This window comes from Equus quagga, unplaced genomic scaffold (assembly GCF_021613505.1).
Source record: "Equus quagga isolate Etosha38 unplaced genomic scaffold, UCLA_HA_Equagga_1.0 203_RagTag, whole genome shotgun sequence".
Lineage (NCBI taxonomy): Eukaryota > Metazoa > Chordata > Mammalia > Perissodactyla > Equidae > Equus > Equus quagga.
Window position 1 is genome coordinate 8,457,516 of NW_025798627.1, and position 26,012 is coordinate 8,483,527.

The 26,012-nt window shown below is 43.6% G+C and overlaps 1 protein-coding gene across 2 annotated transcripts; it reads left to right on the forward strand.

Annotated features, from left to right (window-relative positions):
* Positions 1 to 2,181: 2,181 nt before the first annotated feature.
* On the forward strand, positions 2,182 to 25,695 carry LOC124233499 (nuclear envelope integral membrane protein 2-like). 2 transcript variants are annotated; one of them, XM_046650641.1, is made up of 10 exons: positions 2,182 to 2,341; positions 10,233 to 10,348; positions 14,444 to 14,675; positions 14,813 to 14,885; positions 16,250 to 16,343; positions 17,166 to 17,280; positions 18,892 to 19,117; positions 22,324 to 22,500; positions 23,211 to 23,372; positions 25,352 to 25,695. In XM_046650641.1, exons 1-9 carry the CDS (start codon positions 2,236 to 2,238, stop codon positions 23,347 to 23,349), a joined length of 1,278 nt encoding a protein of 425 aa, XP_046506597.1. In that variant the 5' UTR covers positions 2,182 to 2,235; the 3' UTR covers positions 23,350 to 23,372; positions 25,352 to 25,695. The 2 variants fall into 2 exon arrangements, with proteins under 2 accessions (XP_046506597.1, XP_046506596.1); XM_046650640.1 differs by having other exon boundaries at positions 23,211 to 23,368.
* The last annotated feature ends 317 nt before the right edge of the window (positions 25,696 to 26,012 follow it).

Here is a 26,012-nt window from a genome sequence, read left to right on the forward strand (position 1 = left end):
CAGAGACTAGTATTGCTTGTTACTGGTGCTTATCTTCTGGTGGGGCAAGGGGATTCTCCATACTCCAGGCTAGCCCTGCCTTAGGCAAGTGCTATGTACCTTAGAGCCTTAGAAGTGGGGCTTTCTCGGTATTTCTGTCCCCTTACCCACCGCAGCCAAATCCTGCCTTGCATCTGTGGTGTGTCTTGAGTGAGAGAGGGTTTCCCAGCAGTAGCTCACCTCTACTTTGTGTCAGTTCAGGACAATGAGCCCCAGCGTTTCCTGCTGCTCCCCTAGGGGCAGAGAGTTTGTGCTTCTCTCTCTCCCCCAGAAGCAGTGAGTCTTTGTCATGGCCCTGTTGGTGGTAGTGTTTTCTGCCCCTCCCCCAGTGGCTTAAGGTTTTCCTATGAAAGAAAGATTGAGGGAAGTGAGCTGGGGGTTTCATGATTGTCCACCAGTGACAGAGTTATCACCTTCTAATATTCTCAGTCTCTCTGGAAAAGTATTTATGGCTCTCCAGTAGAGACGAATGTGATGTTTCAATTTAGATTCTTTACAACATATTTATTAAGGATATACTATGTGAATGGCACTTTAAATGTTAATTTAGTACATTGCCCTCTGCTCTGTTATTTCTCTACCAGATACAGCTGCAGGAAAACACATTTGTCATTCAAGAATCTACCTGTTTCTTTTAGCCACTTTCCATAGTGCCATCCAAAACTCAACTAAATCAAAATGAATTTGGTTAGGAAAAAAAGCCGCTGTGCAAGAGGCAAGTGCACACCTCACACTTGGATCGGGGCCTCTGCTGTTTCTCTGGTGACAGTCTGCAGGGTCAGACAAGGTGAGAGCTCAAGTAGTAACAGTTTATTTGTAAAAATCATCCCCCTGAAGAGTCCCTTACAAGGAGATTTCTGAACTTTCTAAAAGCCATATATGGGTACGCATGTGGTGCCAGAAGTTTGAGGGCAGCTGGTTAAACCTTACTTTGAAGCCAGGGAAAGTCTAGCGAGTTCTACTCAGACCTTTGGGGAAAATGAGGCTGTGTTATTTTTAGAGGATGATTTCTGTCACAATTGGGTTCTCTGAGGTACCTCAGCAGAAAAACAGAATTAGAAAAGAAGAAATGACCTTTTGTTCTGGTAAATGTTTAGTATGAAATATTGAATCATATTAATGGGTTTCCAGAGCCTGAGAAGGGTCTGTTTTTTTTTTTAAAAAAAAGTACAGTATAATATTATGAAGGCTTTAAGTTCTGTACTAATTATCACTGTTAAGGCCACTCTATTTTTCCAGTTTTATTGAGATACAATTGACTATAACATTATATTAGTTTTATGTGTACAAAATAATGATTTGATATATGTATGTATATATTGCAAAATGATCATCACAATAAGTTAATATCCACCACCTCATAGAGTTACAAAAAATATTTTCTGAGAACTTTTAAAACCTACACTCAGCAACTTTCAAACACACAAAACCGTATTGTTAACCTTAGTTACCATGCTGTACATGACATCCCCAGAATTTATTTATCTCATAACTTGAAGTTTGCACCTTTTGCCCATCTTCACCCATTTTGCCCACCCCCACCCCCTCCCTTTGGCAACCACCAATCCGTTCTCTGTATTTCTTTTTTAATGCAAGCTAATCTTAAGGGATAGTCTGTTAGATTGGTGAGGGAACGTTTCAGAGCGTCTTTATACTACAATGTGCTTTGTTTATAAGCTTGGACATACAAGTCAGTGTTATTTAAGCAAGCAAATTGCCAATTTGCTATTGCTGTTACAAACAAAAAGGAAAATGAGAAACAAAGACAAAAAGTAAAATGACTTTTAGTTATAAAAGGGGAGGCTGCTTAAGGGCCTTCCGTTTTCATGGGGTGTCACTGACGGGAACTCTTGAGAACCGAGCCCTGAAACCCCGCAGGCCACGGGTCAGGAAAGTTTTAGGCAAAATTCCCAGCGGAGCGGCCCCCCAAACCCCCCTGAAGCCCCCCCAAGTCCACGCCCCGCGCCTCCCCGACCCGCCGGCGGGGGGTCAACCGCCTCCGGGGGAGGACGAGGCGCCGCGGGCGGAGGCGGAGCGTGGGGCCCGGCCTCTTCCGCCCGGGAGGCGGGGCCTCGGCCTGGCGGGCTGCCTGCCCCGCTCCGCCTCCTCCTCCCTCGCGCCGTTCCGGCCCCTCTCGGCGGCGCCCGCCCTGGGGGTGGGCTGCAGCCGGGCCGCGCGGAGCTGAGCGCGGGCGGGATGCGGCCGCCGCCTGGGCCGTGGTGGCTGCTGCTCTGGCTGCCGCCCTGGGCCGCACGGCCCGCGGCCGCGGGGCGCGGGGAGGAGGCGGCGGCGGCGCTGTCAGGTAACCGCGGGCCCCGGCGGCGGGCGCTCCCCGGCTCCCCGGGCGCCGAGGCCCGGAGGCGGGGGCGCGTCCCTGCCCCGTGCGGCTCGCCCCGCGGGTCGACCTGCCCCGGGGCGTGCCCCCTCCTTCCCGATCCCTCCCGGTCTGTCCCCGGCGCGCGGGCGCGTTAAGACGGTAGGCCCAGAAGCACCCGCCAAGTTCAAAGTCTGGCCCAGTTCCCGCGTTTTACCGGAGAAGCAGCCGAAGCTCGGAGACGTTTTGATTTGTCAAAGGTCACACAGCTAGTCACTGGGACGGCTGGCCCTAGTCACGGGGTCAACACGGGGCTTTTGTGCAGTACATCAATTTATGTGGAAAACCTTATTTCTCTGTCTAGCTGGTCCTTTGGATTTAAGACCAGAGGAGGCAGGCGCTTCGGCTTTAGAATCGGACCAAAATTCCCCCGCCCCTGACTGTGACCTGGAGCAGCTTAGGCTGCTGGCCACGTGCCAGACGGATGGTGCTGGCTCCCAGGCTCACTGATGCTTACCGTGTGCACGGCGTCTGATACATAGGACACAAGACGTGGTGGCTGCTCCGAGTGTCTGCCGAGGGCTCTCCGATCTGGCGTGAAGGGGAAGCGAAGGGGTCTAACTCTAGAACTGCTACTCATTTGCTATGGGCTTAGCATTTCTATTTCGTTTTTTCCCCATAAAATCCTTTAAAAGATTTCCTGGAGTCACTGTCTGCCAACTTCCCTTCATCTCACTGGCCACCTCTGGTTGCAAGGGAGGCAGCCAAGTGTGGTATTTTAGCTGGGCACAGTAGCCCCCGACCCCCTCCCAATAAAATCAGGGTTCTTTGTCTAAGGATGAAGGCAATTTAGCAGATCCTGCCAGAGCTGCGACTCAGGGCAATCTCGCAGTGAGTTACACCTTGGGGAACGGCTCTACCCGAGTCTTCATTGAACAGACATTGGTTGAGTGTGTGCTACGTGCTAGGCAGTATATTGAAAAGTACAGTTAAAAGTGCTTTAACTGCATTATCTTATTTAATACCCATAGTAGTCCTATGGGAGTAGGTACCATTTATGTACCCATTTTACAGATGAGGAAGCGAAGGCTTCGTAGTGACAAATTTACTGGTGAAAAAATAGATCACAGATCTATCTAAGAAGGGAGGTTTCTGAGCATGGCAGCGGCCAGAAAATTGTAAGTAGCCCTGGACCAACACCCAGAACCTTGAGTTCTTGTTCACTCATTACATCCAGTCACCCACTTGTAGAATTACCTTGGTCCAGGCATGTAATCTTTGTGGACCATGGTTTTCTTAGTAGTAAAATGAAGATGTTCTATTGCTGAATGGTTTCCAACGTTTTCCTCACCTTTTTCTTTGCCTCAGTGAACTCAGTGTTTTTCAAGATTTTGTGTTCCTACATTTTGTGTTAACTTTTCTATTTTGTTAATCAGAGAGACGGAAATGCTTATCAGAGCTTCTGTTCTGCCTGAGACTGGCAGGATGCCCACTGAGTTGATAAAATCCTAGCCCACAGCTAAGAAAAATGGCATCATCTGTGGTCTTATGGCGACACTTGCCATTCCAGGTAGACTTTACACGTGGACAATGAAGCATCCTACGTCCTCTGGTGTGCTAATGATGCCACACTGGAAACTCTGGACTAGACTAGATCTAAGAACCATCGCTGCTCTAAAGCCTGCGGTTTTATGAGGAACTCTGAAATCAAACAGCTGGTATTTCCTTTCATAAAATAGGACCCATCTATAATGTGAGAAGGTTAGATTAGATGATGCTTCCTGTTCTAAAATTCAGTCTCGAACATACACACCCTTCCTTGGAATGGAGAACATCCAGACGGAGGCCAGCTTTCTGTCACCCTATTTGGAGGAAAGTCAGAGGCAGTTGACAGAGGAGGGGCAGGTAGTTGTCTGGCTGAGAAACTTCAAGCCAAGAGTCACTCGTAGATTGCTGCCAGTGGGTGAGGTCCCTGGCAACTGGGATGTAGTTGTGATCAAGTTTGGGCCACTGCATTGAATTCCCAGGCTGGAACAATAGCAACAGGCCGTGTGAAACCACAGCTTTCAGATTCATCTACGGAGAAGAAAAATCAGTACCTGAAATTAAAATCTGATCCAAATGTGCATTAGCACATGCTAATTTCAGTTTCATTCTCTATGTACTTCTTGGGGAAACGAAAATCAAGATTTTATTCAAGTCAGGTTAAAAAAAACTAGGGTCAATAGAGAAGTTACCTTTGTAACTCCGGTGCTGCATGCTGACTCCTTTGAAAATGTGAATTTATGTAATAATATCAAAATCCAGAAAATAATACCCAGAAAAGATCTTCTGTTTGAACTCTGAAGAGTTAAGGTTTGTTGGTTTTATTTTTGTTTTTCCTATTCTTCTCCCTCCCATTATCTCAAAAGAAAGTAGTTATAGCCCAAATGGAGAAAATGGCAGTCTAATAAGTGATTTTATTATTCTGTTATAGTTTCACCTGAAGATATTTTTTCCCCATGTGAGGGCCATTGAAGGTTAAATTTTCAGAAGGAGCATTGCTGAAACGTTTTTATGTTGCAGGTTAAGATCTGAGGAGTGTTTGTGCTTTTTTTTTTTTTTAGCATATTCTGTACATAGGTTTAAGCACTACCTGCCCTTGTCTGAGGTTTTGACTGCATATTTTTACCTTATTTGTAGCTAAACTCTTTTAACTTAAATATATATACTTATACAGTTAGGAAAACTAATAAATGGCAGCAGTACAACAAAGGAGTAACTTTAAATTTAATTTATTAGTTAAAGCAGGTGATATGCAGCTATCCCCTTTTTTTATGTGAGATATGTAGTCCTAAAATTGGATTAATTGAATATTTATAAATTGAGTGGTATTTAAAATGAACTAAGGGCTCTCATTGGTTAAGCTGACCCTGACTTGAGTCCTTTGGTAGTGTAAATAACTGTGCTTTGTCCTGGCCGCTTGGGCACAACTGAACGGAAAGGTGCTCTTCTCCAGACGTCAGGTTTGCTGAAAGAGTAAGGGGAGCCTGCTGAGGACTGCAGGGAGTCAGGAAGGCGACAGGCATCTCATGGCTTAGAGACGCAGCCTTGCTGGGGTAGCCATGGTATGGGTGGCATTCAGGGTTGGTCCTGCAGGTATTGATAAGTGCTTGGGAGATCAGACATAGCTGGGACAGCCTGCACTTGCAGATCTTTCTTCTGATCTGAATCGGGTTTGAGGAAGTGACTAGCTAGGTTGTGGGGCACCCTCCAGGCTGGAGAAGTGTTCCAGCCTCTGGGGAAGCAGTAGCCCTCCCGAGGCAGGGATTATTCTCTGCTGACCAAGTGAACAATTATTATTACATCTTAGCGAATCCCTAGAAAGTCCCTTTTGTTTTCTGGACTGCGTTGTAAGGGGATTTTGTTGACGTGATATATTTGGATTTGCCTACATCTACCAACAGGAAGTTCCATCCTAACAGAATGAATCAGCAAAGACTAAGGCCACAAAAATAAATGACACCTGCAGACAGGCAGGCAGCCTCGCAGCCTTCCGTGTCAGGGCTTGAGCAGGCGAAAGAGTTCAGATGAGCAGTCAGGCTGGTGACATTTTGTTTCCCACCCTCCGATGGAGGTAGAGGAAGTAGAAGCTGAGCAGTGAAATGTGTCTAGAAGAAATTTGCTGAAGGGAGGAGAGGCCTAGGGAAGACACAACCTGTATGAACAATCTCGGATTTAAAGATCTGGTTCTCTTTAGGAAGGCAGTGGGCCAGCTGCGATAACAATCTTGATTGTTACAAGTCACCGGCTTGCAGCTAGTCCAACTAGCCCATGGCTTAAGGTTCCCATGAACTCACTTGGAGCTAGGCTTGTGGCTTCTTGTGGCTGTGAATTTCTAGTTCCTTAGATATTGAGGGATTCTTGTGTGGGTTGATTGAAATGTATTCACCTCAGGAGAGAGGTGATAACAATTAGGGCAGCTAGAGGACACTATGCAATGCCACCACCTTGTCTATAATTTCTCTTGTATTGTGTAAATTTGACATGACTTCACCTCAAAAGCCAGAGGCCACTCTGGAGAATTCCAGGGGAGACACTGCAACATGCTTTTAGTAGTGTGTCTGTAGGTATCAATAGTCAGGGCAACCTCCCTCCATCTGTACTTTCCTTAATCTGGTTGAAGACTGAGGTGAAATTCAGAGCAAGTTCTTGTCTTCTAACTGGGAGGTCCTTCACTGATGTACCTTCTATGAGTAAAACAAAAACAAGCTTATTGCCACCTCTTGCTTCTCCCTGCTCTCCTCTGTCTGGTAAGGAGAAGGAAGAGGGTCCCTAGCCTGGGGATATTAAGGGTTATAGCTCTCACCCTCTAGGAGAGGGTCCACTGATGACCAAGTAGATAAGGGGAAGTGTAGCGTGTGGGTTCCGTAGGTGGGGTTCCAGTGGACCCGGCTGGACATGGTGTCCTGTTACATCAGGTTGCTTCAAGGGGAGGGCCAGAGTGCACTTCCTTTTGTGGTGCTGACTGGCACTGGCCAGGCTCTTACAAAGACTGGCCAGGTTTTTACTGGCTTGGCTACACATGTCCAAATAACCCACTATTCCTCTCAAATTACAACATACCCACAAAAGATAAATATTTAAATGCTGGGGATACAGTAATGAACATGCAGTGTCCCTACCTTCATAGAGAAGGACAGAGTATAAACTAATAAATACATATGTAAGTGAAGAAAAAGCAGAGTAAGAATAAAGCAGGTGAAAGGGGTTGGAGTGGGCCATCTTAGACAGTGGGGTCAGAGGCCTTCCTGAGGAGGTGACATTTGAGCAAACAAGTTATCGGAAGGAGCAAGCTCTGCCGAGATCTGGGGAAAGCGGGTTTGCAGGTCGAGGAAAGAGCAAGTAGGAAAACTTGAGGCATCTTGAGGTCAGGAGGGTTGGGGTGGCTGGAGCAGCTGAGCAGGAGGGAAAGCGGCAGAGAGAAGGGTAGAGGGAGCAGGTCCTGGGGAGGAGGGTAGATTTTATTATTGGTGCGGTGAGCAGTCATTGGAGGGTTTTGAGCAGGTAAATGATGTGCTCTGATTGATGTTTTTAAAAGATCTGTGTCCTGATTAGAGAATAGGTTGTGGGGGGAACCATAGAGGCGATTCTGGAAGCAGGGAGACCAACTGGAAGGCCATTGCAGTAATCCAAGTGCAAGAAGACTGGCTTGGACAACAGAGAGGCATTTACTCCTAAATTCAAACTATTGCACTCTACTTAAATTGTATCATCTTGCTCTTAAGATTTTCGGATATCAAATGGTTTAGGAGACAGTCTTAGAACCAAATGGGAAAATCTTCATTTGAAGGTAGCATTTGTTTGCAAAGCTCGGGCCCCACAAAGAGGATACTCCCTCAGACCACTAACCAGAGGGTAGTTCACTGTTCTTATGGGAATCAATTCAGCCCTTGAAGAAGTGGAGCCCAGCACGAGAGGGAATGCAGGGACAGCCCTGGAGACACCCACAAGAAAAGCCCCTAGCACTGGGTGTGCCTGTGGTAGGAGGAGGAGTAACCCCGCAGAAACAGCTGGCTTGGAGTTGAGCTTCTTATGACGGTCTGGGACTGCTGGCTCTGTGGACCTTCGACCTCACGCTTCTCACCTGCCCCACCAGGATGCACTGCCTTTCCAGAGATAGGGAGGAATTCCTTTCTTTTTGAGGAACCCCACTATAAACCCCACTCAACTCTAGTACCCAGTTCAGCCCCTGTTCCTGCTCAGAGAGCCCACAGGAGGCTATGCGGTGTCAGAGCGTGGGATTCCAGAAGGCCAGTCCAGAGCACTTCTAATCCCACCTGTGCTGCTCACTAGCTTTGGGCTTTTCATGTGTTTCAGTGTGTTCTTATTGCAGTTGCTCAGGCTCTTGCAGGTTTTACACTGCCTTCTTTGGCATCATCTTTCTACAGTTAACTGCCAGCCCTTGATGTCCTGGGAGCGTCCTCTCCCTTGTGCAGCCCTTGGCCAGGAGTCATTTACCCAAGTCTGTCTTAATGCTGAGGATGTTTTAGTCAGGACGGGGACCTATCTGGGCTTATTCAGTGTTATTCTCCAAATGAATGTGATCATTGACTAGTTATTACTCGTTACTCAGTCCTTCCCCAACTTTAGTGTAGCAGGCTGTTCTAGCTTCGTTTCAGGTTTTTCTGGAAGACAGCTGACCATACTTTCCTTAGAGGAGCCAGGGGCAGGGCATAAGGCCCATTTCCCTGTGTGTCCATAAGGTTCCCTGATCCTGTTTCCTGTTGACAGATGTGATGACACCCTATCCTGGATCCAGAAAGAATTATGAGTTTCTTCTCACTTCATTTTAAATTCAAATACAGTGGCAGCCACAGAATAAAATGAACCCCATTACTTTATCCTTTTCTTGTGGCATTTACCACATTTGCCCTCTGTAGTACAGCACTTGTCCCTCTATGTTATATTGTATTATGTTGTATTATATATTATATATTATTTACATATTACATATAACACAGACATATTTATACACTCATGTATGTATCTACCTCTGTCTCCAGCCAAATTTCTCCTGTGCAGCAGACCTGTCTATCTTCTCTTAGTCCCACCAACCAAAACTCACTGTGCCCGAAATCAAACTCATCCACCCTCTGCCTGCACAAGCTTATTTCGGCTCCGATGTTCCCTATCTGGGTGAGGGGCCTCACCATCTCTCCAGTCGCTGGAAAATTCCTGTCGTCTTCTTGCTTTCCCTCATCTAATGTTGATTCCGCTCCTAAGTGCTCTTTAAGCTGCTCTCTCTCCCTCCTGCGTGGTTCCTTTCTTGCTTAGATTACTTCAGGAGCCTCCTTCATGGTTCTGCTTTCAGTCTTCTCTAAGATTTCACGTTCCTCATAGAAACCTCTGCATTCCTGTCACTTCCGTATTGACCTGGTTATTCTCTTTGTTCCTCCAGACCCATTCTCTGCCCTTCCCTCCCCTGCTCAGGGCCTAGAAGCTGACGTCTGTGGATTGCGTCTCCTGGGCTTCTTTGCCCTCTGGCCTCCCAGTGGCTTTGGCCAATGAGAGGCACTGGCGGGAGGGCAGGAGGAGAGGCTGAGGTGCCCATACCCTCACCCCACCATTCCACTGAAGTTTTAGTAGTGATTCCGTGAGACTTCTGTCCTCGGGGCTCCAGGAACATTGAGTCGCCTTTGCCGTTCCAGGCCTAGGGGTGTTAAAGGCTGCCTGCTGTTGGTGCCTGGGAACTTCACGGTGCCTTACTGTTAATGCCTTAACCCTGCCCACGTCCTCACTGAACGCTTCAGTTCAACCCTTTGGAGTGTCTGCAGTTTGCTGCGGAGACTTTGATACTCACCTAAAACCCCTGAGTGCTCTGCTTTCAGCACGAGGTCCATGCTCCTCAGTGTACTAGCGGCCCCTGCTCACCTCTCTGGGTGCAGGTGTTGGAAATCTTCCTGTATTCCCATACTCTGTCCTCAGGAATGGCTGAACCACTTCCACGGTTTCCCTCATCTCCGTGGTTTTACACACACTTGGTACCCCACCCCGACTTCTGTGCCATTGCCTCCGACTTATCCTTCAGGGCTTCGCTCATGTTTCCTCTTCGCCAGGAAGCTGCCGTCAGTTCTTGCCCTCTCTTCAAGATTGGAGTGCCTATTCCCTCTGCTCTTATAGTGCCCTCCGTATGTCATCAGAGGATTGACACTGAACTGTGATTTTTTTATCTTGTCTCCTGCTGGTTGGAAAGACTGAAGGACTATAATTAGTTTGTGGGAGAATTTATGGGTCAGAAAATGTAAAAATGGTTACCATTATCCCTGTGAAGAAAAAAGAAAAAAAGATCCTGGGCAATTAAATGTTTAGGAAATGTATTCCCTTTTCCATCTCTCAGCTCCAAGGTGTAAAACTCTGAAAGAAATGGATTTAATTAAAACTTCTGAACCAGACTGTTACTGCTACAATCAAAATTCCCAAATGGAATGGAAATACATATGGTCAACCGTGCAGGTAAGAGCCTACTTCTACATCATGTCTTAGGAACAGGGAATTCAAATGTACTATTTCAAGAGTAAAGAGTAGCTTTTGTGTGACGGAGAGCTGTGTATGAAAGCTCGCTTGGGGAATACGCACAGTGGCTGAAGGGGAGGCGTGTGTGGGAGGGGACATTAACTCTCCATACTTCTAATCAGCTCTTCAAACCACTCCAAATAGATATAGTATATAAGTGCGTACAATGTGCTTGCTTTTTAGACACAGCTCAAGACAACACCCTCTTGCCTGCTTCCCAAAATAATTGCTACCCCAAGCACCTCTATATAGAAATTCTGAAGTTACCTCTGATCCCAGGTGTAGCCAAGATAGTAGTTACTCTCAATAGCCTAGTACTTTCCTTCATTCAACATTTAACAAATATTTATTGATTACCTACTAAGTGCCGAGAACTATTCAAGGCTCTTAGGGTACAGCAGTGAACAAAACAGAACCGTGCTTGTGTGATGTTTATACTCCCAGTGGTGGTGGGTAGGATGGGGTAAGCCATAAATGTAAGAGAAGAAAATTATGAAACCAGTAAGTGCTATGAAAAAAGAAAATGTGGAGTAAGATAAGAAGGGAGAGATGGGGGACAAGTTATAATATTAAAAAGAGTGGTCAGGGTAGTTCTCATTGAGAAAGTGACATTTGAGGAAGATTTCAGTGAAGTTAGTGAGTTACCAAGAGAGTACGTGGGAAGGAGTGTTTAGGCTGAGGGAATAGCCAGGGCAGCATGGCAGGAGGCACATGATGTTGATTTGTACCGTTACTGATAGTTTACACCACTTGGATCACTTGGTTAAGGTGGTATCTGTCAATTTACAAAATTTTGCCACTGTAAAATGACTATTTTCCCCTCTGTAATAAATGAGTATTTTGAGGAAATAATTGAAACTATTCCTTATCAAACTTTTCACCCCCTAGTTTTATCATCCATTGATGATGCTTGTCTGAATCAAGTATCATCATGATGTTTATCAAATGGTGGTTTTCTGACTGTGTTATTCCTTCTACATTCATTGGCATTCTTCTATAGGGAAGACATTTTCCTCCTCCAATTTATCTTTATTCACATAGTCTCATGGATTGCCAGTTCATTCAGTAGACACTTGTCCTATCATTTGAGCACTTCTTTACCTTCTGGCAAACAAGATGTTCCAGGCTTATCTTGTAATTTCTTAGACACAGCTGTGGAATGATACATTTTTCCAAGGAGCATTTAGTGTTAGTTGTGTTTATTACTACTGGTATATCATTGTCATACGTGTATATACACACTTATACACCTGCACACATATCTATTTCTCTCTATCTGTTGAAAACCATGAGTTCTGATATCTCCAGTACCACTGGGTTCATCCTAATCTCCCTCCTTTCCATGTTTGTAACTTCCTTCTCTGATAGGGAGAATCTTGGTTCCCATTATCCTCAATATATTGATTTATTTGCCTAATTCTAGAAAACACTGAAAGTAATTTCAGAATTACTAAGCAATACTATTGTAAAAAATAAACCTAGTAACAGGAGTTCAATATATGTTTACAGTATGTTTTATCTTTAGTTTGAGTGTATGTAGTCTAAAAACTGTGCTCAAAAGTTACTTGGGTTAATTCATTCCCACCCACCCCCCCTTCCGTGTTGTTATATTATTCATTTGAAATCTATTTGTTTTTATTCATTTCTGTTTCAGGATTTTCCCCCATCCTGGTTGATTTTATTATCATTATTTTTTAGTATGTACAATATTAATGTGGCTGAAAAGTCAAAACTCTACACAAAAGTATTTTCAAAGAAGTGTCACTCCCCCTCATTCCTCTACTCATTCCTACCCCACCCTTGTAGGTAGTCAGTCTTATTAGTTTTGGGTATATCCTTCCTGTGTTTCTTTTTGCAAAAGTAAGCTGTGATGCATATTTATAGATGGTGCTTAAAACCTTGTGACTAAGGAGTAAATTTAGATGGAGAAGAGAAGAGGACCAACGACTGAGCCTGGGTCAGTCTTGTAGTAAGAGGTCAGGGAGAAGGAAGGGGCGGGCAGAAGAGAGAAGAAGTAGCAAGTGAGGAAGGAGATGTCCAGGGAGCCCCGGGAAGAAAGTCTAACGAGGAGGAGGGAATAATTGGCAGTGCCAAGTGCTGTTGATGGATCCAATAGGATGACTGAGAAGGAATTTGCTCTTTGAATTAGCAACATGGAGGCCACTGGAGACCTTGTCAAGGGCAGCCTGTTGGGAATGGAAGCCTGATTGAAATGGGTTAAAGGGAGAATGGGAGGAGAGGAACTGGAGACTGCAGATATTGGCAACTTTTAAAAATAATTTTATTGCAATGGGAAGCAAGGAAATGGGGTCATAGCTGGAGGGGAAAGTGGAGTTAATAGAAGGCTTTTTGGGTTTTTTTTAGTGGGAAAAATATCAACATGTTCGTATGCTGATAGGAATAGCGTAGGAGAAAGGGAAGAAGTTACTGGGGCGATGTCCTTGAGTAGGCACAGGGGGATCAGATCCAGTGCACAAGTGAGGGGCTTGCTTTTAGAATGGAGCATGTCAGTCTCTGTGGCAGAAGGTTCCTCCCCACAGGCAGGAAGCAGAGCATATGCCAGCAGATGCTGACAGGTGGGTGAATACAACGATAGGAGCTGGTCGACATTCCCTTCCGATTTCTTCCATTTTCAGTGACGTAAGAAGATCATCAGCAAGGAGTGAGGAGTGAGGAGGGAGGAAGTGTTGGGTGTTGAGGAAAGAGAAGTTGTGAAATCGTTGTTGAAGAAAAACTAGATAGGAATGTGTGGTATGATTGCCTGCAGCTTCAGGTCCCTCTTCAGGTCTCCAGTCATGGGTTTGAAGTGAGAGCACTGTGTGTTTCTCCGGCGCATTTGGTGGTGCAAATGCAAGATTGGAATAGGTGGAGGGTTGGATTTTGCTGGTGGGTGTGACAAAGCAAGAGGGGTGCAAAGGAGTCAAGGGATCATGCAAGAGAGTGATTTATGATTGATCATGGAATTTAGCTGGATAAGAAGGGGCTAAGGATATATCCCCTGTGAGGAGCAGGGGAAAGATGGGAAAGATGCTTGATCCGTGGTGGGGTCAAAGGCCTGCTGGGGTCAGGGTGCCAGAAGGGGCACGCTGGAAAGATAGGAGGTAGTGGTCAGCCAGTGGGACACGTGAAACGCAGCCTGTAAAGGGGCTGCAGTTTGGTACTGACAAGATCCAGGGTGTGGCCATGGGAGGGATTAGCTGAGGTGGGTGGAGGACAAGGGCATACAGAGAGAGAGTTCAGGGAACCGAGAGGCCAGAGTGTTGGGAGGAGTTTGCTGTGTATGTTGAATCCCTGGAAATGTGACAGGAAGTAGTATTGAGTGAGCAACAGTTAGCTAGGCGCTAAAGTCCAAGAGAGATGAGGGGTAGATAGACAGATGGACACATAGAGGGTGATATCACCTGCTGCCTGAGATTCAGAGGTGGTGCTCTCACTCCCCTTTCCAGGCTTGCCCTACTGGGACAAAGAAGAAGCAGAAAGGGACAAAGGCAGCAGAGAGTTGTCATACAATGATCACTGGGTTGTCACCATCTGCTTGGCACTATAGCTAGTGCTTTGTTGTGAGACTTGAATAGGACCTGAGGTTCTGGTCCTCCCTCAGGTGGCATGATGAGAGAAGCCGGAATTATGTATGCTCTGCTGATCCAGAAGAAGGAAGCGCTTTTTCTCAATTGCAGTAGAAAGTGGTAGAGATATAAACCCTATTCTCATTATGTTCATAATCAAATAGTTTGCCACCTATTACTTTCTATCTCATTCTTGTTATATGTCCCTTGGCCACAATAACTTGCCAGAAGAGGGAGTTAGCCACAACTTGGGAAGAAACATCCACTTTCAAAAGTGTGGTCCAGCCTGTGTTTGAAATAAACACACATCTGTTGGTCCGCTCCTGGGCTCAGAACCTTATCACGTACATCTGAGTGTTCTTTTCTCAGCCCATCTTGGGCTCCCTGTACTCCTCTGCTCATGATTTTAAGAAGCTTCTAAGAAGTTTTAACTGCTGTGTTTGTGAGGTTTTTTGTTCTTGTTTTGTAGATGAAAATTACCAGTTCAGGCCTGCTCAGTATTGTATACATCACAGAAAGACATAGTTGCCAGTATCCAGAAACCATTCTAGCTTTTATCAAATGTGTGATTCATAACTTTTGGACACCAACGGAGACTAACGAAATAACCCTCATCATCAATCCATATGGGAAGACCGTGTGCTTCTCTGTGAAGCCTGCCAGGAAGACGTTTGTCTATACAATAAGTGTGACTCGAAACAGTAAGTCTGTTTTTGTTATACTTCACTTTCTGGATTCAGTTTTTCTGGAGTGACGTTTCAATAAGTGGACTTTTCTCTTCTTTCACTAACACTGCATTGACACAAAATCTTCGTGTGTTTGTGTCTTTTTACTCCAGCTGTGGATTTCAAACTCTTCCTTGTGTTCTTGGCAGGCGTTTTCCTCTTCTTTTATGCAAAGACCTTGAGTAGGTAAGTATTCATTTTTACTTTCTTAACTTTGTTAATGAAAAAGAGTAAAGGACCCTATGCTAAATATTTCCACACTAGTTTGTAGTTCTTGATTTACGTTTTGCAGACAATAGGTCTGAAGATACTGCTTGAAAGGCCTTTAAAACCAAGAACAGTTATTTGTATAGCGTGATATGTATATATCACACAGGGCTTTCACATACATTATTTTGTATTACATATTAATACGGTATACATTATTTTATTTGATCCTCTTAACAACTGTGTGAGCTCTGTATTATCGTTCTCATTTTATAGATGAGAAAACCAACATCCATAATCACATGACGTTCTTGCCAGGGCTGAGATTTACACTCATGGTTTCTGATGCCAGATGCCTGCTCTATTACATTTGAGCTGCCTCCAAGATTTCTGGCTCTGATATAGAAGGCTGAATTTAATAAATATCTGATTCTCAGATAAACATATTTTCCTGGTATTTTGTTTATTATAACTTCTTGTGAAAAAAGAATCTCTGGGGGGCCGGCCCCGTGGCTGGGTGGTTAAGTGCGCACACTCTGCTTCGGTGGCCCCGGGTTTTGCCAGTTCGGATCCTGGGCGCAGACATGGCACTGCTCACAAGGCCATGTTGAGGTGGCGTCCCACATGCCACAACTAGAAGGACTCACAACTAGAATATACAACTATGTACTGGGGGGATTTGGGGAGGAAAAGCAGAAAAAAAAAAAGAAGATTGGCAACAGTTGTTAGCTCAGGTGCCAATCTTTAAAAAAAAAAAAACTCTATCCAATAATATTTTACTTTTTAGCTTGCTGTTCTTAACGTTGTTCATTTTCTTTGTAGTGTAATCAAGTGTTTTTAACATCATCCATGGTCTTTATAAACCGGATATTGCTTACATAGCCTGTGGAGTAGAGCCTGGACCCAGAGGAGCTGGGCTGCAAGCCTGAATCCTCCAGTTAGCAGATGTGGAAGATTGGGGAAGGAAAGTCGTTAACTTCTTGGTGCCTTAGTTTCCTCCCCTGTAGAATTTAGGCACGGATAGCTGTTTCACAGGGCTGTTGTGAATGCACAGAAAGCTGTCAGACAAGTGCTTGCTACATGATAGTGCTCAATAATTATCGTTGGATCAGATTCTGAGCATAGACTATAACTCAGACATTTTGTTTTGAGTTAGTGGCAAGCTATTTACCATAAATTTCAAGTACAGATTTCATTTTTAACAGTTTAGGATGTAATTAAAGCCACCATCTGAGTTTTTCTTCCTAGTATTCTTTATGGCTACTGTCGTCAAGTTAAACATGTTTTTAATACCAAAAGTGTGATTTGGCATTTAAATGGCTTTTATCTGCTTGTCTTGACAGAAGCCCTATTTTCTATTACTCTTCTGGGACCGTGCTAGGAGTTTTAATGACATTAGTCTTTGTCCTCCTGCTGGTGAAAAGGTTCATTCCTAAGGTAGGCATACTATGTACAAATGAATAAAAAATGGAAACCGTGATCTCATAGACATGAAACACTGATCAAAATTAAGTCACATTGATTAGGACAGTTCCTAATTCAAACCATATTTCTACATTCTAGAAACTGGTTTTAAAATACATCTTTTTCTGGAGATTCCATTTTTATTTGTTACTATACACAGGCTTAACTAATTCTTAAGTTTTGGCAATACTTTTTCTGAGACCTTTTTATTAATTCTAGGTAATATGTTTTTCTTATGAGTGACAGGGGCTGATTCTGTGCTGAGTGGAAATTTATCTTGGCAGAGCTGAGGAATATCGTGATGCTGAAGCGTCGGGGCCTTGAATGACAGCATTGCTACATCTGGGGATTTCCTCATTATTCTTAGTTCCCCAGCACACCTTCAGTAAAAGGATGCCCTGCGCTTAGTTGAGAATAAGTAAATACTAGCTCATGATGATAATGTTGCAGTTGCTCTGATTAAAGCTTGCAACACCAGCAATACTTTGAGATAAATTTCTTGTTTAGAACAGTGCTGCTCCAGCTTTAATGTACATGCCAGTTACCTGGGGATGCTGTTGAAATGCAGATTCTGAGTCAGGAGTCTGCAGTGGGGTCTGACAGTCTGCATCCCAGGTGATGCTGATGCTGCTGGTTCGTGGACCACACCTTTAACAAGACTCCAGAGAGTATCTTGAATTGACTTCAGTGCAGTTTATGTAGAAGTTTCTAATACAAATGGTTTATTTGTTTATTTCTATTTTTATGAGAGTGAATGAACCAAAAACTGTGTCATTTATTTTCTTCCACACACAGTATAGCACGTTTTGGGCTCTAATGGTTGGTTGTTGGTTTGCTTCAGTTTATGTTGTGTGCCAACTGATGGAAGATCTGAAGTGGCTGTGGTATGAAAACAGAATATATATATTAGGTAGGTAAATGTTTAAGAATACGGTCTATTATTGGTAAAGCTGAAAAGTACAACTGGAGACCTTCTTTTGACATACATTTCTCTCCAGCATCTACATTTTCATTTTAAACTAAGGAGAAGTGCTGTTAAAAGTAATATTTTATTTTCTTCCCATAGTTGGTGATTTCAGTTCATTAGATTTCATTTTAGACTATTTCCCTATGATGTCTTTCTTAGTTTTCTGTACTAATCATCAAAAGAGCAAAAAAGTATTTGTCTCTCTTCACTGCATATGCTTTTGAATTGTGGTTAAGCTGTCACCACATCTAATCTGTAATGAAAAACTTTCTCTAAAATATGGCTCTTCATTTCTTTATGTATTCAGTATGAAAAGTAAGAAATCCAAAATATAAATGACTAATGAAAACTTGACTTTTCAGAAGCAGGATATTAAGAAACTGCTTGTTCTTCTTGTTTCATATTACCAAAAACAAAAAACAACTATTTAAAATTGTTTGTTTTAATTGGGAAATAATGAAGAATGGAAGAATCTAGTTTCTCCTAAACCCTTAGCACCATATTTCTCACATAAGTCCACCTACCCAAAAGAAAAACAATCAATTTTTGTTTTACTTGAAGATTTTAGTTTTTAGCTCATTTTTCTTTTTATGCTAAAGTATTTTAAAGTATATTACAGATATCATCATATGTTGCCTTAAATACTTTACTAAGCTTTTCTAAAGAATGAGCGTTCTCCTCTATAGTTAAATAACTATTAAATATACAAAAATTAATAATTACATAAAATCATCTATTACCTAGGCCATCTATTACGCAGACCATGTTCAAAATGTCCTTGATAGTTGTTTTGAATAAGCTAGGATGTGGTCGAGAGCCACAGTTTGCATCTATTATATCCAGTAAGTCTCTTTGAATCCATAACAATTCCTTTTTTATCACAGTGATATGCTGGAGAGACCAACCTAGTTGTCCTGTCACTTTCTGGATTTCTGTGATTACTCCTTTGTGGTATAATTTAACTAGTTTCTCTCTCCTCTGTATCTCCTAAACTGGAAATTAGATATGAGGCTGCTTAGATACAAATGAAACGCTTTTGGTGGAACACATAAGAGATGTGTGGGTCGCATTGCATCACGACAGGGGACACAGAATATATCATCGTCCCTCCATTACTGATGCTGACACTGAGCGCTGGATTAGGAGGGTCAGCCTGATCTCTCTGCTGTACAATTACATTTTCCTTTGGTGACTAGAAAGTGAAAATACAAAATAAGGTTTGTAGCTGACGGTGATATATGCTGAGGCTTTTTCCTGAGCAAAGCAACCATGATGACATTTGCCCATCTAGGACTCTGGGCTGAAAAACAGACACACTTATACATCATCATAATTTATTATATACATGCTTCATTATTAGAGAAGACAGCCTCGTATCTCACATGGAAGTAATAACTAGCTCGACGTGCGTTTTTCAACCTGACTTCATTGGAAAACGAAAACAAAAATGAAGATTTCTTGATATGTTCTTAGCTCTAAGTCAAGGCTCTGCCAGCATTTGCACATAACTTTTCAAGTTCAGATTTATATTGTTTTGCATTCTTCTGCTTACAGGCTATGTCTTGATGGTTGGATTTCTCAGTTTTGCTGTTTGTTACAAACGTGGGCCCCTTGCTGACGAGAGGAGCATAAATCTTCTGACGTGGACTCTGCAGCTCCTTTCCCTGCTTCTCATCTATTGTGGGGTCACCGTGCCTCACTTCTCCTACGTGGTCATCACCCTCCTCCTGTGCTCCAGGGGTCTGCACTGCCCACTGAAAGCTTTCTGTTATATGAGGCGGTGCGTATCTTTTATTTTCCTTGTGAATGTGACACTTTGAGTTCTGGTTTTATTTATCATTTTGGGGGATATTTTGGACACATCATATTTAATCTCATAATTAACCACGTTTCATCTAGAGATTTCCCTCGGAGAGAGGGGGAGGCTAGAGAACTTACACATCTGATCCTATCTCCATTTCTGGTCCTCATTCATCTTTCAGAGGTGCACTGCCAGCTCCTAGGTAATTACAGCTCACTCAGAATTCAGTAAAATCAGAGGCACAATTGCTTGGGCTCTGGGTTGCCCACAATTTCTACTTTTATTCTGCATTTCCTCTCATTATCAGGGCCCACAGCTGCCTTAGGGGTACCTGTTGTACTTATGAAATGAGTGAGGGAACAGAAATGAATCATAAATGATTGAAAGGTATTATTTATATTTAGGATTTTCTTTCCTCTTAGATTTTAACTTAAGGCTCAAGCCCTTCGAAAATACAGAAAGAAAGATGCGGTAACCTCTCTTGTCACAGCTTTATGATGTCTCCTCAGTCATTGAGTCCAAGCACCTGTTTTTGTGTCAGGTGCACAGATAAAGGAGAGGGTCCCTCCCCTTAAGTGTACTTGTTGAGTCATAGGCACACATTTCTATATCTTTGAAATGTTAAAATAGGCCTGCCCAGGGACTTTGGCATATAGAGAAAGTTCAGGAGAGGTTCTGGAGGAGCTATTACTGGACTGAATCTTAATAAATCAAAACAGCCAGATGAATAAATGTGGGAAGGACTTTCCTGACAAGGAGAAAGCCCAGTTTGGTACCATCATGAGGCAGTGAGCGAGGCGGGCATTGTCCAGGTTGTGGAGGCCTTGTAGGCCATGCTAAGGAGTCTAGTGTGATCGTGTACATGGTACAGGCAGGGAACCATTGTGCATTTTCACCAGCCCTCTCTGACTCCTGCCTAGACAAGTGTTATAAATCCAAATGCTTGGGGCCCCAGCAGGTACTGAGTGAGTCATGCCGAACAGGGGCGAGGCAGTGGGTCAATCATGAGGACTGTGGGAAATTCTACATTGGAGCCTCATTGAACAGGGTGCAATTACCGCTCAGCGTGAGCTGATTGTTGCCAGGTGAGAATATGGGCCCTGCCTTGCCAGATCTGTTGGTTTTCTAGAAAATCTGGGAATGAGGATTAGAATGTGAATTCTCATTATTTTTAAATGTTGAAAAATAGTCTGAAAATAAAAATACATTCAACAAGCAAAAATCAGAGCAGAGACCATGAACCTCATTGGGTGGCAGGATGTGGGCCCTCTGGCTTCTGGCATGGAGGAGGATGGTATAAGGGGAGGCCCTGGGGCAGGAGACCAGTTATCAGACATTGTAGTGATCCAGGCAAGAGCGGATGAGGGCCTGGAGGAGGACAGTGACACCAAGACTGAAAGAGGGAGTTAATATTTACGAGGTAAACGTGGCTCTGAGGAGGGAGAGTCTGTGGTTACTGGTAGTTTATGGGTCTGGTGACTGCCTGTGTGGCAGATGTCACAGGGTTAAAAATGCACCAGTGACAGGACAGGGCCCCTATGCAGAGGACGTTGGCAAGGCTGAAAGGCCCCAGCACCAGGTCGGAGGGCTGGTGCTGGCTGGTTCTCTTTGCCCCGTCTCAGAGGCATACAGTGACTGGGATTCCCCACGGTCCCTCTGCCAGGAGGAGGCTGGCCACTCCACGTCCTCCAGGCCTCTGCTCCTTTGCCAGGTTTGTGGGTGGGGGCAGGCAGGACAGAATTCCTTTCTCTTTCCCTTTAAACATCCAGCCGCCCTGCCAAGAGCAAAGTGTATTCTGTCACCTGCATGATGGTTCTTTTATGTACTTGCTGTGCATTCTGCTAACATGAATGTAATAATCAAAATGTATTATAACTTCCTCAACTTTTCATTTTGCTGGTGAATAATTATGTGAATAACTAGGAGGTAAAACAGGAACATATGGGTTAAATAATAAGCCAGAGAAATAGTACCTTGATTTGTGAAGTACTTTCTAGTTTTGCAAACAGCTGTTTGAACATATTTTAATAATATATGCTAGCTACTCTTTTGATTCTCCTTATTGCACACATACTGTAGGCTACTCACTGAACTAAGCACTTTGCTCACAGTACCTCGTTTAATCCGTCCAGTGACCTCGTGAGGTAGATGTCGCTGCTTTCATTTGTTCATACGAGCAAAGTGAGGCTCAGAACTGCTCAGGAATTGCCCCGGTTGACACAGTGGGTAAGCCTCAAAGGCAGGACTGTGCCCGTCTTCTGTTCGGAGGCCAGGGTTCTCCTCTAGGGAGACGAGGCTGGGCATCCAGAAAAGGGGAAGGAGAGAATGTCAGCGGTTCCCTAATCCAGCTCATCAAACACCAGACAATCTTCAAACGAGAAAAGATTTTTCAGGTCCCAAACCTCAAGAAAACATATGTTTAAAAAACCTCCTGGTAACTCTGATGTTCACTCAAACTTGGGAATCTCTGGTTAAATTAAATTTAAAACCACACAATAACATTTTTAAAAACTCTGATAAATATATCATACATGTTTTAAAACCCTATCATCATTACTATTTTTACGAGATTTTCCCTTTGGGATTTCCCTGGTTGGGAAAAAATAGTGCAATCACGAGCCCCTCAGCATGTAGCAAAGGAAGAATCGTTAGCAATTATTGTACAAACACAACCTTGTACAATCTTGACTCCCTTTCCCTGGGATTAGTCAGCATCACCACCACTAGGGGGAGGCGATGTCCCACAAATCTGTGCTTTTCCGTCTAGAGAGGAGGTGGCGAGTGAGCCTACTGGGTCTCCAAAAAAGGACATCTCAAAGGCCAGCTTCTGTTAGTGCCCGAGAAAGTCAGCAGGCCAGGCATAAAGAAAGCAGACTTGTAACTGTCTGACTGTGTTTAGAAATCACCGAGGAAGAAAAATACAGTTAACATCTCTATCAGAAACTGATTCTCAGATGCCTTAGGACGTTATTCAGGATGGTCCAGGAAGAGGGGAAATGTCCCAGCAGGCTCGGCCTGCATGTTCTGTGTACCTCAGTCACGGTAACGGCAGTAAAAAGTGTATAGTATGATATAAAGGAAGTTAAAGATTACTGTCTAAGAAATGTATTTTTACAAATCTCAAGGGTTGACTTGACCAATCACATATGACCAGGAACCTAGCAACCAAATGCCACATGTTTTAGGAAAATGAAGAACTGGTTCACATCAGAAAAGCTGGTGGTTAAGCATCTTACTGAAGACGAATACAGGGAACAAGCCGAAGCTGAAACAACCAGTGCTCTGGAGGAGCTGCGCCAAGCCTGCCGCAGGCCTGACTTCCCATCGTGGCTGGCCGTCTCCAGACTCCAGGCTCCTAAAAAGTAAGCGCTGCTCAGCTGCTTGGACCACAACCTGGGTTAGAATTATGTAAAAATAATGTGATGGTTTGGTACAGATATTGCTGACTAGAAGCAGACTACTTCCCTAGATAACAGATGGTGTAGGAGCTGCCAGAGGTTCCTGTTGTTCTTGAGTGCTCTGACTTGCCCAGAATAAATATTGATCTGCTGCATTTTATAGGGCCGGCCATAAAGGTAACTTCCATATGGGAAGGAGAAAGGTGGAATGGGATGTGTCACCTGCTTCTCATTCTGCTAGTGTGGAAAATAACTTTCAAAGTTTACTAAGAAAGATCTCTCTGCCCCGACATCCTTCCCTTCTTTATAGCTTTATCCCAAGAACAATGCCTTCCAACTAAATATTGAAGGTGAAAAGTATTGACACCAACATAATGAATGCATAATAAATCTAAGAAGAGCGAGAGAAGAGAAGGCATTAAAAAGCAGGAGTAGGTATGTTTGGCAGTCCGCAGTGCTTAGGGGTTCGCCTGCTTCTCTGCCCTTCCCCTGAGTGTCTCCAGAGGGGTCGCATAAGCCTTTCCCGTCTTCACTCCCAGGGTGTAAATACCGTCCTCTGTTGACGCAAAGTCAAATTTAATTAAAGGGATAAGTAGCAAGGGAACATGTTATCTTCCAAATAAACCCTTCTGTGATAACATTAACTTTATTGAAAACAAGAAAAAACTTATTAGGTTTGCAGACTTTGTTCTTGGAGGAAGCCACTTGTCGCCTGAAGAGATCAGTCTTCATGAAGAACAGTACGGCCTTGGGGGTGCCTTCTTGGAAGAGCAGCTCTTTAACTTGAGGACTGACAGTCTACCTGCGCACTGACTTCATTCCGGACAAGGAAGTGGGTAAAGGGCAGGGATCCTGTTAGTGGGCAGAACCGTTCTAGGGGACAGTGGCAAAAGCATTTGCTAGGGAGAAAAATCAAGTCATTCTGGAAAGGAAAACTGAAACTATACAATACTGAAGATAACTTATCATTCTTGGCCAGTTCTGCTACTTACTGTACCACGGGTGGCTGCCAAGATTCGTGAGAGTCATCACCACTTTCCTTGAATGCAGACTATCATTAGGAAAAAGGGAATCATGTTGTTCTTCAGGGGGCCAGTTAGCATGAATAGGTGCCTTGGCAACACCAGGGCATTAAATATTCTCTTAATCCCTAGAACCTATGTCAAAAGAGTGCATTGCTCTTCCCACGTGTTATCAGTATAGGTGCTGGAAGAGACCTGAGCTGTGCTGGACCAGTGTTTTCCAAAGTATAGTCCACAGGATGCTATTGAGTGTTACTCAGTGAAGGGATTCTGAGGTCAACTAAGATTGATACAAAGTTAAACAAATGTACTGCAGGACTTCTCAGAGCCTTTAATAATGCCAGCGTGCATTGTGAATCTACTAAAGAGAAATTGTGTGCAGCAGTTTCCAACTTAATTCGACCACAGAACCCTTTTTCATGACATTAATATTCCTTGGAACATGTTTGGAAAATGCTAATGATGGAGGAATTGAGGTTTGGGGCGGTTACATAACTTGTCCATGACCACAAAGCTATTGAGAGGCAGCACTGCGACCAGAATTCCAGTCCCATTGTTTCCTATGACTCAGGTAGAAGAAGAGACCTTTTGAGGTGACCCGAGGGGCCATCTCCCTACAGCCTTGCGTCTCACAGTATTGGTGACTTTATTTTTTTACTAATGGCCAACTAGCTATTTGATAACTGTGATAAAGAGGAACATTTCCTGAGATTGTATTTTAAAGTTTTGATAAGACTTTTATAGACAAATATAAGGATTAGAAATTAGAATTACTTTCTATATATTTTTGTACATTTAAATTAAGGGCACTCTTGGGACATTTTGAGTTGACTGGTCCATTTAAAAAAATCATCTAGGGGGCCAGCTTCATGGCTAAGTGGTTAAGCTTGCGTGCTCCACTTCAGCAGCCCAGGGTTTCTCCAGTTCGAATCCTGGGTGCAGACCCAGCACCACTCATCAAGCCGTGCTGAGGGGGCGCCCCACATAGCAGAGCCAGAAGGACCTATAACTAGAATATACAACTATGTACTGGGGGGCTTGGGGAGAAGAAGATAAAAAAAAAAAGATTGGCAATAGATACTAGCTCAGGGCCAATCTTAAAAAAAAAAAATTGTCTAGTTATATGTTTGTAACAATTTCCTACGAAACAGATTTGTGATCTTTCTTACAGAGAACACTCCAGTGAAGTGAGGGACTAACCTGAGGAAAGGAGGCCAAAACATATGTCTGAGACAAAATCTGACATGGCAAAGCTCCCTCAGGGCTAAGATGTTGCTAAGTTGATTCTCTTTAAGAATCTAACTCCGGCCTTATTGGTGGGATCCTAAAGAATAGAGGCGTAAAGAATGAGGAATCTCCTTTTACTAGAAGAAGGGTTGTGGAGCAGGGACATATAGATAATGTGGGCACTGCTTTCCTGAGCCAAATTTGGTAGAGTTTTTCTAAATTGTTGAAAAAGAGTGTGGCTACCCATTTGGAACTTTCTAGATTGACTTTCAAATGCTATTTTCTCTTTGAAGCAGAGTGTCAGTGTTGTACAGGTCTCTGTTTTTGCCAGACACCTTTTACTATTAGGAGCTTTGCTATTTTTGTGAAACACACTAAATTCAATCTGTGCTTTCACAGACACTTTGCTTTAAAAGAATCAAAGAAGGTGTCTTCCATTCAGATAGGTGATGATGATGTTGACAGTTTTAAAAGTGTAAACAGTTCTAGCATCATTTTGGTTATTGTTTAATCTGATTGTTTTTTATAATATTATATTTATTGATGATATATTATAAATGTATCAGATGCCTGTGCTCACCACGTTCACCTCCAAGAGGCAGTCTGTGAACCACAGCATGTGTGTGTGGATAACACACGAACAGTCTGCTCAGTCCCAGGGGACCTTCCAGCCGGGACAGCCACTGGGCTTCACCTGAGCCAGGGTGAAGTGATGCTGATGACAGGAGGAAGCAGCTCCTAGTGGGCCAACAAGCTAGGTGCAACCATCACAATAAAAACTACTAAGGAGAGAGAAAAAGAGCAACAGTCTTCCAGGATATTGTTTTTCATTTTATTTTTAGAGGAAATCATGAATTTGTCAGTTTCTGTTATATGAGTACTGTGAGAAGCTAAACAATTAAAAGCATTATTTGTGATATGGTTGGTGTGTTTCTGTTGTGTTCATTTGACTTGGGGTTTATTATAGCACTGATTACAGTTCTGATCCCCATCAAGCAATATACAGATAACTCCCCTAAGAGATCTGTTTTCTCTCTTCCTTCCTCCCTTTCTTTCTCTCTCTCTCCCCCTCCTCCCTTTCTTTATGTAAAGGCATTTAAATGGTTTAAATGACCTTTCAGTAAAATGTCTCTGCCCTTCACAGGTGGTTGGAAGTTGGATTTGTGCTTCACACTGCCATAGGTGTGCCATTATGGAGCATAACAGGACCCTTTGTTGTGGTATTGC